This window comes from Physcomitrium patens, chromosome 6, assembly GCF_059467195.1.
Source record: "Physcomitrium patens ecotype Gransden chromosome 6, ASM5946719v1, whole genome shotgun sequence".
Taxonomy (NCBI): Eukaryota; Viridiplantae; Streptophyta; class Bryopsida; order Funariales; family Funariaceae; genus Physcomitrium; species Physcomitrium patens.
In genome coordinates, this window is record NC_143415.1 from 4,391,007 (window position 1) to 4,403,641 (window position 12,635).

Genomic DNA, 12,635 nt, shown 5'->3' on the forward strand with positions numbered 1-12,635 from the left:
TCAATAAGGTTATTTATAGATTCAATTTTCTTAATTATAAGTACTTGATCAGTAATCAAGTCATGGATATAACTAAAATACTTTGAATCAATATGCTTTGTCTTGTCACCTGTAATGAAACCAACTTGTATCTGTACAATATAAGTACTATTATCTTCATACAAGATAGTTAGAGAATCATCATATGAAAATCCACAGGTTGTTTGAATGAATTTATCAATTGATCGCAACCAAATACATTCTTGAGATGCTTCATGAAAGGCAATAATTTTTGCATGGTTGGATGAAGTTGCAATTATTGTTTATTTCACTGATTTCCATGATATTGCAGTTCTATGTATTAAAAATACATATCCTGTTTGAGATATAATTATTGGGGTATCAGATTTATATCATGCATCACAATATCTAACCAATTTTGGATCTGTGGATTGTGTGTAGTATAATCCCAAGTCTTCAGTACTTTTTTAAATAATGTAATAAATGTTTGATGCCATTCCAATGTCGTAGTGTTGGAAGTGCATTATGTCTTGCAAGAATACTAAGTGCAAATGCAATATCTGGTCTTGTAGATGTAGCTAAATATAAAAGTGCTCCAACCTCTGCAAGGTATGGATATTGATCTCTCAATATTTTCTCCTCCTCCTCACATGGACGGTATGGATCATGACTATCACGACGACGTCCAACCATTGGTATAGACAATGGATAAGCATCAATCATATAAAATCTTCATAAGATTCGTCTAATATATATTAGTTGGTAGAAAAAAATATTACCATCTGTTAGATACATAATCTGAAGACCAATGTAGAAAGTTGTTTTTTCTAGCATTCTCATGTCAAATTCATATATAAGTAGGTTAGTAGCTATAATACATGCAGATGTAGTACTCACTAGGTTAAGTTCATCAACATATACAACGATGATCACAAAACCAGTTTTATCTTGTTTGATAAATAAACAAGGGATTAGTAGATCACTTATAAAATTATTTGTAATTAAATAATCTTGAAGACTTTGATACCACATGCATCTGGATTATTTTAAACCATACAAGGCCTTACATAATTTAACACCACGATATTATCTTGGAGCGGGTCGATTTAGAGTTTCTGTTTCTAAGCCAGGTAGAACTTTCATATAAATATTTGCATCAAGAGAACCTTATAGATATGCAGTTACTACATCCATCAGATGTATTTCAAGGGTGGCATGAACTGACATTCTAATAATATATCAAAATATAATTGAATCCATGATTGGAGAATATGTGGATTCATAATCAATGCCAAATCATTGAGTAAATCCTTGAACAACAAGACGAGCTTTATAGTGGATTATTTGACCTTGAGCATCTCGCTTGCGTATTAATACTATCTTATATCTGACAGGGCGAGATGTAAGAGTGTCTACAATTAGATTAAAGACTTTCTTCTTATGCAAAGAGGCATAATCCTCCTCAATAGCAGTTTTCCATTTTGACCAATCAGAGTGACGCATCGCTTCCTCGATGGTTTGAGGTTTAGGATCGTCTTTCTCACAAAAAAAGGCTTCAATAATCATATATGCAAATGTTTCATCTACCATAATAGATGGTCTGTCCCAAATATCATCTGTAGCTCAATACATAATAGATAATTCTTTATTCAACTTGTTCTTATTCCTTCCAATTTCAAGATTATTTTTCATAGGAATTGAAGGTACATTGTGAATGGATATATCATCATGAATTGGTAGTCTCGCAAGATAAGTGGCAATTTCTTGAGAAATAATACTAGGATTAGTCAATTTTATAAACCACCACTCTATGGATTTAGTACTACACAACGAGCTCAAGAGGTAGAATGGAAGAACTCCCAATTGTGAAATTATTAGGTTAATTAAAATATGGGTGTTTGTAATTCAATTAAAATTAACGCCTCCCAAGCAATGGTTACCAATATTAAATTAAAATATCAGATGAAATTCACTACACAAAAAAAATGATAAAAGTAATTAATTAAGTTTTTCTTATTAATTCACAATAAGAATAAAAACTTAAGTTTAAATTAAATTTTAAAAGTTAACATTAAAAGTTAAAGTTAAAAGTTAAAATTAAAAGTTAAATTTAAAAGTTAAATTTAAAAGTTAAAAGTTAAAAGTTAAAAGTTAAAGTTAAATTTAAATATTAAATTCAAAAGTTAAAGTTCAAAGTTTAAAAATTTAAGTGAGAATATTAAAGGTTAAAAGTTAAAAGTTAAAATTTATTAGTCAAAAGTTGAAATGTGGAGGTTACGAGTTACTGTGAAGATAAAAGTAAAAATAAAATAAGAGGGCTAAAAGCGAAGGTACCTTGACAAAGCCAAGGATTGAAGGCAGTGATGCCCTTCTACTCCAAAATTTGCCAAAAATTTTAATTAGCTCCAAATTGAATGATTTCCACATTGTTGCAAGGTTAACTTAAAGACGCTCCTGTCCCATCAAATCTCATTGCAATCTAGTGATACAGTCGTGAGAATTGCTCTTTTGAAGTTGAGTGATCCAAACTGCCGCGGCGACCAACCCCCTTCACTTAGAAATTTGCTAAAAGTTCAAATCGTCTTCAAATCCAGCGATTCACTAAAAGTTCAAATCATCTTCAAATCCAGCGAAATTTGTGCCCTCCAAAACTTAGCTTACAAATCTTGATGCTCCCAAAATTTCAAACGAATCTAGTTATCAGGCACTGAGAAATGCCTTCCCAAACTCGATTAATCCAAACTACGAAGGCAGTCGACCCCCTCACACTCAAAATTTCACAAAAAATTCAGTTCAACTTAAAATGGAGCGAGCCTTACCTTGTTGGAAAGCTAACAACAAAAGCTACAACCACAAAAAAAAGTAACATTGGAACTAAAATAATTGAATGACTGATCGAGGGAAATCTGAGGCTCTTGAAACCCTTGGAATAATTGGGAGGCCAAGGGAGCTATTCACGACAATGAAATGTGTTTTAAGACCCAATGACTATCATTCACAACTTGAAATCCATGCACACCCACCTACAAAATTCACAATGAGATTTAAAAACTAAATGAAATTAAAATTAGGATTTTTGGCCAAATTTTAGTATGGCTTCGCCCTTCACCAAAAGAGGAGAGAGAGAGGGCTTGGAAAACCAAGCCTCTCTTATACAATTGAGTGGAGGCTCGTAGAAGGGTAGCTATATCTCCACCCTTGATTTTTCAGATCCCTAATCTAGATCTACGGCCTTCATTCATCCAAGAGCCAATCTTGTTATCAAGGCTGATGGTCCTTGTAAGTGGTCAAGAAGGCATTTTTTTTGTAAATCTAACTTCACTATTGTGTTTAAAACACCTTTTGAAGGTAAGTTCGACCACTCACATGCCCCAATCCATGCTCAGTTATAATTTCCATGGAAGTTTTTACTTACAAGGATCTTGGCAATTTCTTTTGTGAAATTCTTCAAAATGAGAATTTCATTGCTTCTCTTGTATTTTGAAGGAGAGGTTGCTGATCTTGTTTTCTTCACTCCACGAGGTAAATCCAGTGCCACCATTGCATTAAAGAGACTCCCATTAAGTTGAAGAACCACCATGCCACTTGAATTTGCCGAATTTGGAGAAAAAATCCAAAATTATCATTACTAACTTCCCTAAATCTTTTAGAGAATTATAATTCCAACCCTTAAATCATGTGAATGATTATAGACGTACTCATTTGCTTTTAGTCAATCCTTATAGTAATGACTAATAACCTCTAAATTATTAAACTTACTAAGTTGTTATTCTAATTTTCTAACTCTTGTCACTTTAGTCTTAATTAACTTAATTCAAGGAATTAGGCTATGATTTATACCATGAGGGGTTGTAATCCTAAAAATTCTATAAAATTAAATTCTAATTATATAAATCCTAATTTAACATGTTTAATTATTATAAAATAGGAAAATAATAAAAATTTAAATTTTGGAGTATAATTGAGAGTTGACAGGCATATTAATGCTACAGCATGTAAAATTGCATGACCCCACATAGATGCAAGTAAATTTGCATGAAGGAAGAATGGGCGGGTAATGAGTTGTATACGCTTTATAAATAACTCTACAAGTCCATTTTGAGCATGTTCATATGGAACACAATATGTCAACTCAATTCTTGTTGCAGTACAATAGTCTTCAAAAGACTTTGATGTGAATTCTTTCGCATTATCCATACGTAATGTTTTTATTGGATAATCAAGAAAATGTGCCCAAAAACAAATAAGCATAGATATAAGATTAGCAAACACCATATTTTGAGTTGATAATAATGAAACATGTGATTGTTTACTTGATGCATCAACAAAGATAAAAAAAATAACAAAATGGTCTTGATATTGGATTAATAGGACCACAAATATCACCATGCAATCTTTCAAGCATTGGTGGTAATTCTTGTAGAAGTTTCCAAATTGAAGGCTGAGTAATCATTTTACCTTGCACACATGCACGACATAATTCTATAGAGTCTACATTCACAAGCTTTAAATTATACATGGAATGATCTTTTTAAATAATATGGATTTTAGATGTCCCAATCGTCCATGCCAGAGAGAAACACAACTCTCTGTGATAGATGATACAAAATTAAATATAATAGGAGGCCAAATCACAATTCGATATAAACCATTTTCTATAGCAAAAGCTTTTTCAACAACTTTATGATTCTTTGCAAGAATCAAAACCTCTTTTCTATTTAAAATGGCAGTCGAGAGTTGATAACCATTAATACGCACATCTCGGTAGCTGATCAAACTCCGAGGTATTGAAGGTACAAACATCGCATGTTTATATTTTATGATGGAATCCGCAGGTAATTTTACCATCATTGCGCCCTCTTGGAAACAAAACGCATTTGTTCCAGCCATGGTCATCATATTTTTAGTTTGCCAAGTTGAAGATTTTTTAATAAAAAATTTTCTATCTTGCAAGATAATATGTGTTGTTGCAAAATCAATGAGTACATCATTTGATTCATCATTAGAGGTTTTTTCATTCATATAAGCTTCTAAGTCATCAACACCAATTGAATCCATCGACGCATCCATGGTATGAACTTCACAAGCCTGAACTCGTAGTTTCTTATTTTCTTGAAATATTTTAATAAAATATTTTGAAGTACGGCACACATATGCTAAATGTCCAATCATTCCACACTTATGATAAGAATGCATCTCTGATTTTTATTTTCTACTATAATTAATAGTAGAATATTTATTCTTTTCATATGGGTAGAAATGGTCATGACTATGACTACCTTGATACTTATAAGTATGTTTCCCATGTTTATATAATTTTTTCTTAGTTTTTGAAATATAAAGTGCATGAGATTCTGGAACTGTAGTTCCAATTGGACGAGCTTCCGCATTGCGTAAGAATAGCTCATTTTGTTTCTCTGCAAGAAGTAGATAGGACATGAGATGAGAATGACTTTGAAATTTCATGTTCCTACATTGTTGTGCAAGCACAACAGATACATGAGGAAATGTAGAGAGTTGTCTCAATCATTTCTTCTTCAGAGATGCTTTATCTACATAATCGTAATTGTGAGATAATACTATATATTTCACTATTGAAAGCATTTAAATTTGGAAAATCCAAAACACATAAATGTGTCCAATTATGACGTGTGCGTGGAAGGAAAATGGTCTTTTGATGATCAAATCTGGATTTAAGATTCTTCCAAAGTTCTACAGGATCTTCCATTTTCAAGTATTGATGTTGTAATGAAGGTACAAGATGATGACGAAGGAGAAAAAGTACTTTCTAACAAATAGTAGGAAGAATAGAAATACTTATTGTAGGAGATTCTTCAAACATAATGGCATCTAAGAATTGTTCTGTAAATAAATTTATTTTTGCCATTTATGCCCATAATAGATAATTGTTTCCATCCACAGTCAATGGTAGAAATAAAAGAGCTTGAAAATGTTGGAATGTACTACTAATAGTTGGAACCATAGTAGAAGTAGTTGAAGATGTTGAAGTACTCATTATAAATAAATCTATAAAAAAAATACAAAATCAAGTAGAAAAGTTGAGTAAAATATAGCTTAAAATATAAAGTCAAATAAAATGATAAACTTGAATCTAAAAAATAAAAATATTTTATTATTATTATTATTATTATTTTAAGGAGAGATTGTGGATTAAGGCAACAAAAACAATAGTAGGACGGCGGCAGCAGCGCAAGCAATAGCAGCGGCAGGATAGGCGGCAGTTCGACGGCTGTTTGGCGACAGGTGCGGGGCACAATAGGGAGCAAGGTGAAGCCGGGCTGGAACAAGTATTCTAAGCAAGCATGGCAGAGAGTGGAACAAGTACTCTAAGCAAGCAGCTAATGTGTGAGGGGCCAACAAGAAGAACAGCAAGATCATGAGGCAGACATTGAGCAAGAGTAGCAAGAAGAGTCAAGACTAGAGCAAAAAGAATTATGATAGTGTATAGAAGAGAGTCATACTGATAACATGTTGAGAATGTTTAAAATGATACAAGAGTAATAATAAGTCATACACAAATACAAGAGTAGTAGTAAGTCATACACAAATACAAGAGTAGTAGTAAGTCATACACACACACAAGAGTAGTAGTAAGTTATACACACAAGAGGGTTTCTAAAGAGAGTGAGCTTCACACATAAAAATTCTATTGATCCAGTTGTGTCTCGTATACAAGAAGAGAAAAGGAGAGAGGATAAACACTGCTTGTCCACTAGACTCTAAATATTGTAGCTATAGTATTTATTGTAGTCTATAGTAAATATTATGGAGAGTGTTGGCTACATTTAATGATCTCAACAAGTAAGAAGCAAAGGAGTTTTCAATACAATAGTCAGCACAGTTAGCACTGACATGGAAAGTTGTGCTTGCCACCTCAACATCGCCTCAGTAAGCCACATGTCTACCATGGTTATGTAATTTACTGTAAATATATCCACATTTCACTCCCAACACCATCTCATCAATAACATTAAGTTCTTCTCTTTTATTTTCATTCAAATGTACAATTCCACAAAGAGTTTTTGATTAACATTAAAATGGATACAAGATGTAAACCATCCAACCTTAAAGTCACAACCATCAAGAAATATTACATGGTCAAATCTTATTCTTCATATCTTTATAATATTGTTTTCTATGATAGATATTCCAACATGTAAGGTATTGTGTCTAAATAAAGAAATGATGTTAAAAAAAATATAACTATTTTCTATATTATGACAATGTAATATAGAATGGTGGCTATGTTAAAAGATAAAAAGTTTTAATAGCTACATAATAAATAATATTTAAGGAAGAAAATTGACATAGGGCCAATCTTGATTTTTTTGTATTTCAACTATCAAGATTTCTATAATCAATATATTCGTGTTTGCTATTTGTAGTCAATATTTTAAAAATCAAAAATTAAAACTATTTTAATAATATTTTGAAATCCAAATGAGAAATTTTGTAAAATTTCACTTCCTAAAACAACAAAAGCTGAATAATGAATTATGTATAGTTGCACTTTTACAAACTATCATGTGATGCTGGCTGTTGTTACATAAATTAATAATATTTTTAGTTAGTGATGATAGCTTTTGCTAAATTTTGATTATGTCCATGTGGTTTCATCATAATTTAAGCTTTCAACATATTTATAAACATGATCTTTGAACCACAATTGATTGCAATCTCAATCTTTATCAGTATTATTCATGTTTAAGTATTTGTTTTATTAACATTATTCCAAAAATTTATGCAACAAGTTCCAAAACAGAATATTATTACCCTACTTAATGTCAAAAGAATTCAACAACAATACATTAATGATACATTTATACATTAAAAAGAATAAAAATACAATGTTTGCAATGTTTAATATCAAAAAACTAAGAAGTTAGTTTCAGGATTGTAAACAAAAAATTTACTTCCAAATGTATATTTTTTCAAATGTATGTGGATATACATATACATATATATATATATATATATAAGAATGAAGGCAAATTCGTAAGAGCTGGGTGGTACATTTTTCTGCTTGCATTAGCAAGTTAAGTGAAAATGCTACGTATAAACTATTAATCTCATCACATGTCTTTGCAGAACATGTCTTTGACAAATTTTTATTTTATATTGTTTCCGGATTTTATATAGCCAACATTGGATTTTGTACACTTTACAAAACAATGTGTAAATAAGCTGGTGAGTTTTTACATGTGAAATGGGAACATTAAAACTTATAATTATCAGAAAGGAAATAAAAAAATATGACAGAATTTTATATGCACTGGAAACCAAAAACAGTTTGAAACTGAATCATGTAAAAATCACAAACATAGGCAGATGATGCTAAAAATTGCCATTTTTCTTCATGCTACATTATTGTATTGGATCACATTAAAAGTTACAATTCTATCCACAATCACTAGATGGTCTTTTATTGTCCGTTTCTCTGACACATTCACACTTATCAATATATCTGTCCGTATAATTTACTTAATACCAAAAATAAAACGTGATTATCAAAAATGTTAAAGATTATTGCATATTCATTATGAATGTTGTAACTCCCCACTACATTATTATATTTTATACTTATATATATATATTTTTGTGTTTTTTTTTCCTTAATTTCCTTGAGGACTTTTGAATAGAGGTTGGTAAAAAAAAAAAAAAAAAAAAAAAAAAACTTAGTGAACAATCCAACCCGGCGGCCCGCCCGAGATTCCTCCGGGGGACCCGGCCACAGCGTAACTCCCACCCCGGCAACCGTAGGGTGGACTCAACCCATCAGGGGAATTCTCACGGCCGACGTTACTCGACCCGTCGAATCGCCGGGGGCTGAACGATCCCCGAGTGAGGCTGCCGACTGTAGGTCGCTCGTCGTAGGACGGGGAAATCCGACGATAGAGGCGCGGTCGCAGCCCCCTGACCGGCGAACGCCAAGAGGTGGCGGAGTCGGCGCGTCGTATTGAAGCGCCCGCCGCGCCTCGCTGCCCTGTGGAGCCGTGTCAGCAATGTCCGAGACTGCCAGGGAATGAGAGCATCGGTGGAGACTAGCAAAAAATTCGCCGCAAAGATTCAGTCTCATCCTGTTCGGTGTCAATGCTGAGCTTCCAGGGCTGAGTTGCATTCATGTCTCACTGGACTCATGTGGGTCTTATCCACAAGGGCGCTCTCGCGATCCCCTTTAAAGTAGCCGCGTTGCTTCCACTTCTTCATCATTCGTGGCATGTTGCGTTCACTCCTCCCAATTGGCATCCGTGTTATGCGTTCGTTGCGTGTACTGTTTTGTGTTGCAATTCTCACCTCTGGGGGTGCAGTAGTTCTCTCTGAGAACTGGAGTTTGGGTGCATGCTTTCGGGTCACTGGCATGGTTTTTGGATCGCGGCCGTTGGCTCATCGAATTTTCGGAGTGGAACTGTGTGATCCTGGTGATAGCCCCAGGCGGGTTGAGACTTAATTGACAGCAGGAATATTGGACTTGAAGAAGCGGAGGTTGGAAACGCGATATGGCTCCCGTTGCGATGATGTCGACGGTACCGGCCACTGATGCTTCCACTCGCCCCGGCTGCGGTGGGGCATTGACCCCTGCCGTACTTGTGCACACCATCAAAAGGACTGATGCCATGTAAGTGATTATCAGCAGCTGAGGAGAAGTAGTTTTTGCGACCGACGATTTTTTTTGTCTCAACCAGGAAAGTCCAACACACGCCTGGTTGGACGTGAACGGCATGTATAAAACGAGATATTGTTCAAGATTTGCGACGACCGTGTTGAATGCATTGCTAAACTTTTGTTGCTGCTGCGTCCTTGATCACGTGTAATTACATGACCAATGCTGCCCAGAAAATTTCCCATACTGTGACTTGATCGTGATCCTGTGTTTTCCACCATGGCCGTTGTTTTCTCATTCGCCCTCCTGAGGAATTTGGTCATGCTTGAACTTGCTTTGGCTGTTTTTCTAACACAATTGCGACGATTTGCATGCAGTGATGAGCAGCAAACCGAGGCTTACAAGAAGTTGGAAGTTCTTCTGACGTATTCGCGCCAAATTCTGACGGAGAACGACCTCGGTGGCTACACCATCCCCGCCAAGGGGCTGTACCCCTACCAATGGAACTGGGACTCGGCACTGGTGGCGATGGGGTGGGCTACCTTCGACGAAGCACGCGCATGGGAGGAGATGACCAAGCTCTTTTCCGCCCAATGGGATGATGGAATGGTATCGCACATCGTATTCCACAAGCCCTCGACCACTTACTTCCCTGGTCCCGAGATCTGGGGCTCCGTCGAGAAACCGCGCAAATCCACGGGCATCACGCAGCCTCCGGTGGCTGCTATAACGGTGCATAAGCTGTACGAGCAAGCCGTGAACAAGGAGTTGGCGTTGACGAAAGTGAGGGAGCTCTTCCCCAAGCTCCTCGCCTGGCACCGCTGGTTCAAAACCGCTCGCGATCCCGAGAACACCGGCTTGGTGGCCACTCTGCACCCTTGGGAGAGTGGCATGGATAACAGTCCTGCCTGGGACGAGCCCCTTCGTAATGTCCCTGTGGATGACATCCCGCCTTACGTGAGGGCAGACTTGACTCATGTAAACAGCTCCATGCGCCCCAGCCAGGCCGAGTACGATCGCTTCCTCACTCTAGTCTATCGCTTCCGTGCCGTGGACTACGATTGCAAACAGCTCTACTATCTTTCTCCTTTTCGTGTCACAGACCTGTGCACCAACAGCGTCCTCTATCGTGCCAATCTTTCCCTCAGGTACACATACCATCGATGCCCTCTCCTCTTTCTCACCTTCTCTTTCGATTCAAAATTTCAATCCTCTTGTTAGTTCAACTTATCTGACGCTCTCTATGTGGCAGATGGCTTGCCGAGATGCTTGGCGAGTTGGACGTCGTCCCGGAAATTGATGAATGGCTCGAAGGCTTTCGTGTAGCCTTCAGCAGTCTTTACGATCCTGCTGTAAAGATGTTCAAGTCGAAAGACCAGCTAACTGGTAAGCTATTGAATGCCAGCACATCCGCTGGGTTCCTCCCTCTCTTCGCCCGGATCGCAACGCCTTCCCAAGCTCAGGAGCTCGCTGCCACTTTGGAGCAGTGGCTCAGCTGCGTTAAGTATGGAATCCCCAGCAACGACCCCAACTCTGCAGATTTTGAACCTCTCCGCTACTGGAGAGGACCCATTTGGGCAATCGTCAACTGGATGATCACCGATGGTCTTCTTGCCTACGGCTACGACGCGCTTGCGCAGCGTGTCGAGTCGGACACCTATGAGCTTCTCGGGTCAGGTATCTGCGAGTACTATGACCCCACAGACGGCAAGCCAGCCGGCGGTGGCAGCTTCTCGTGGACCGCCGCGATGTGCCTCGCTTGGCTCGGGAAATGCGCCACTTCTGCATAGATCACAACTAACTCTGCTAGATCCGAAAACATATGGAAATTCATTAAAAGAATGAATTCGATCCCAAACAAAATGATCCTGCCATGTAAGGAGTCCAGTCACAGGCTTTGGCATATTCAGAATTCCTGAAGATGGCGAGAATGATTGTGAAATAATGACTGTCCACTTTACTATAGCGACCAAGTATCATTCCGACACAGCCCCTAGACAAACGACGAACACGGAGGAATGTTTGGTAACAGCCACGGAGAATCTGCGGTGAGTGGATTTTTCGAGGAGGAAGAATTGATGCGCACTCCGAGAGCAAGCTGTTTGGGATGCAGCAGCAACGAAATTCAACATGCAAAAAGGAACCTCTCCACAATGTTACAGTGGCGTTAGATTGTTATTGTTACCAGATGGGAAAGAACCCTTTCCCGAATTATTTTTGGCATCAATGATGATTGAAGCCCACAAGGGGGTTTCGATTCGCTGAACGCGACTTTCACTTCGCTGAATGCCAGCTTAGGTAACAAAATAATTAAAGAACAAAACTGTCGCACTTTTTCCTGATTACAGCTTCAAATGTGAATTCAACCCTGGCATCGAACATGTTTTTGAGTTCCTGACTGCTTACAAAGATACTTAGAATCCGATTGTCTTCACAAATTTGTTACTGTAATAACGTATGCGTGAATTGCTACGCTTCATGTTAATCCATCTCTGCCCAGTTTGCAAGAAGCGTGCAGTAGACTTCATGATGTTGAGGCCATTCAAGCCACTCTTGAGTACTTTACACAACAGCGTCATCGCCTTCTGTCGACAACTCAGTAGAGCTGTTCAGACACAAGCAGACGATAGAATTTGGCGACACAGTTGCTACTCAATCTTGTACGTCTTCGTTGAACGACCACAACCCTGACGATGCCACAATCAGCTGCGTTACTGGTACTGTCAGCCCATATCTCACCACAGGTCATATCTTACCACCCCAAAAGGAAATCCGGCACGCAAGTCACAACAATTGTACCCCAAAAAACGGCCGATCTCGTGAATAAATCTGCACGGATTGCACACGTTCTAGAGTTCATCCGGCCATGGATTTTACTGACTGCAACAGACACTTTCGATCAGCATTACTGAAGCAAACGGTACTCTGCAAACTTGCTGCTAAAACACTGCAGGTAGGAAATCTCCTCGTTGCAGAGTCTGAGCATATTTAATTAATTCCTCAAAAGCTTGCT

At 37.3% G+C, this 12,635-nt stretch overlaps 1 protein-coding gene across 2 annotated transcripts; it reads left to right on the forward strand.

Annotated features, from left to right (window-relative positions):
- Nucleotides 1–9,501: 9,501 nt before the first annotated feature.
- Nucleotides 9,502–12,023, forward strand: LOC112283238 (mannosylglycerate hydrolase MGH1). 2 transcript variants are annotated; one of them, XM_024521704.3, is made up of 3 exons: nt 9,502–9,637; nt 10,000–10,770; nt 10,875–12,023. In XM_024521704.3, the coding sequence occupies exons 1-3, from the start codon at nt 9,519–9,521 to the stop codon at nt 11,410–11,412; spliced, it is 1,428 nt and encodes a 475-aa protein (XP_024377472.1). In that variant the 5' UTR covers nt 9,502–9,518; the 3' UTR covers nt 11,413–12,023. The 2 variants fall into 2 exon arrangements, with proteins under 2 accessions (XP_024377472.1, XP_073390580.1); XM_073534479.2 differs by having other exon boundaries at nt 9,521–9,829.
- The last annotated feature ends 612 nt before the right edge of the window (nt 12,024–12,635 follow it).

Excerpts from the sequence above, each read along its gene's own strand:
- LOC112283238 (XM_024521704.3), top strand. The coding sequence starts at position 9,519 with ATGGCTCCCGTTGCGATGATGTCGACGGTACCGGCCACTGATGCTTCC. Across the intron at positions 9,638-9,999 it reads ATCAAAAGGACTGATGCCAT|TGATGAGCAGCAAACCGAGG; the intron begins GTAAGTGATTAT and ends ATTTGCATGCAG. Across the intron at positions 10,771-10,874 it reads CGTGCCAATCTTTCCCTCAG|ATGGCTTGCCGAGATGCTTG; the intron begins GTACACATACCA and ends TCTATGTGGCAG.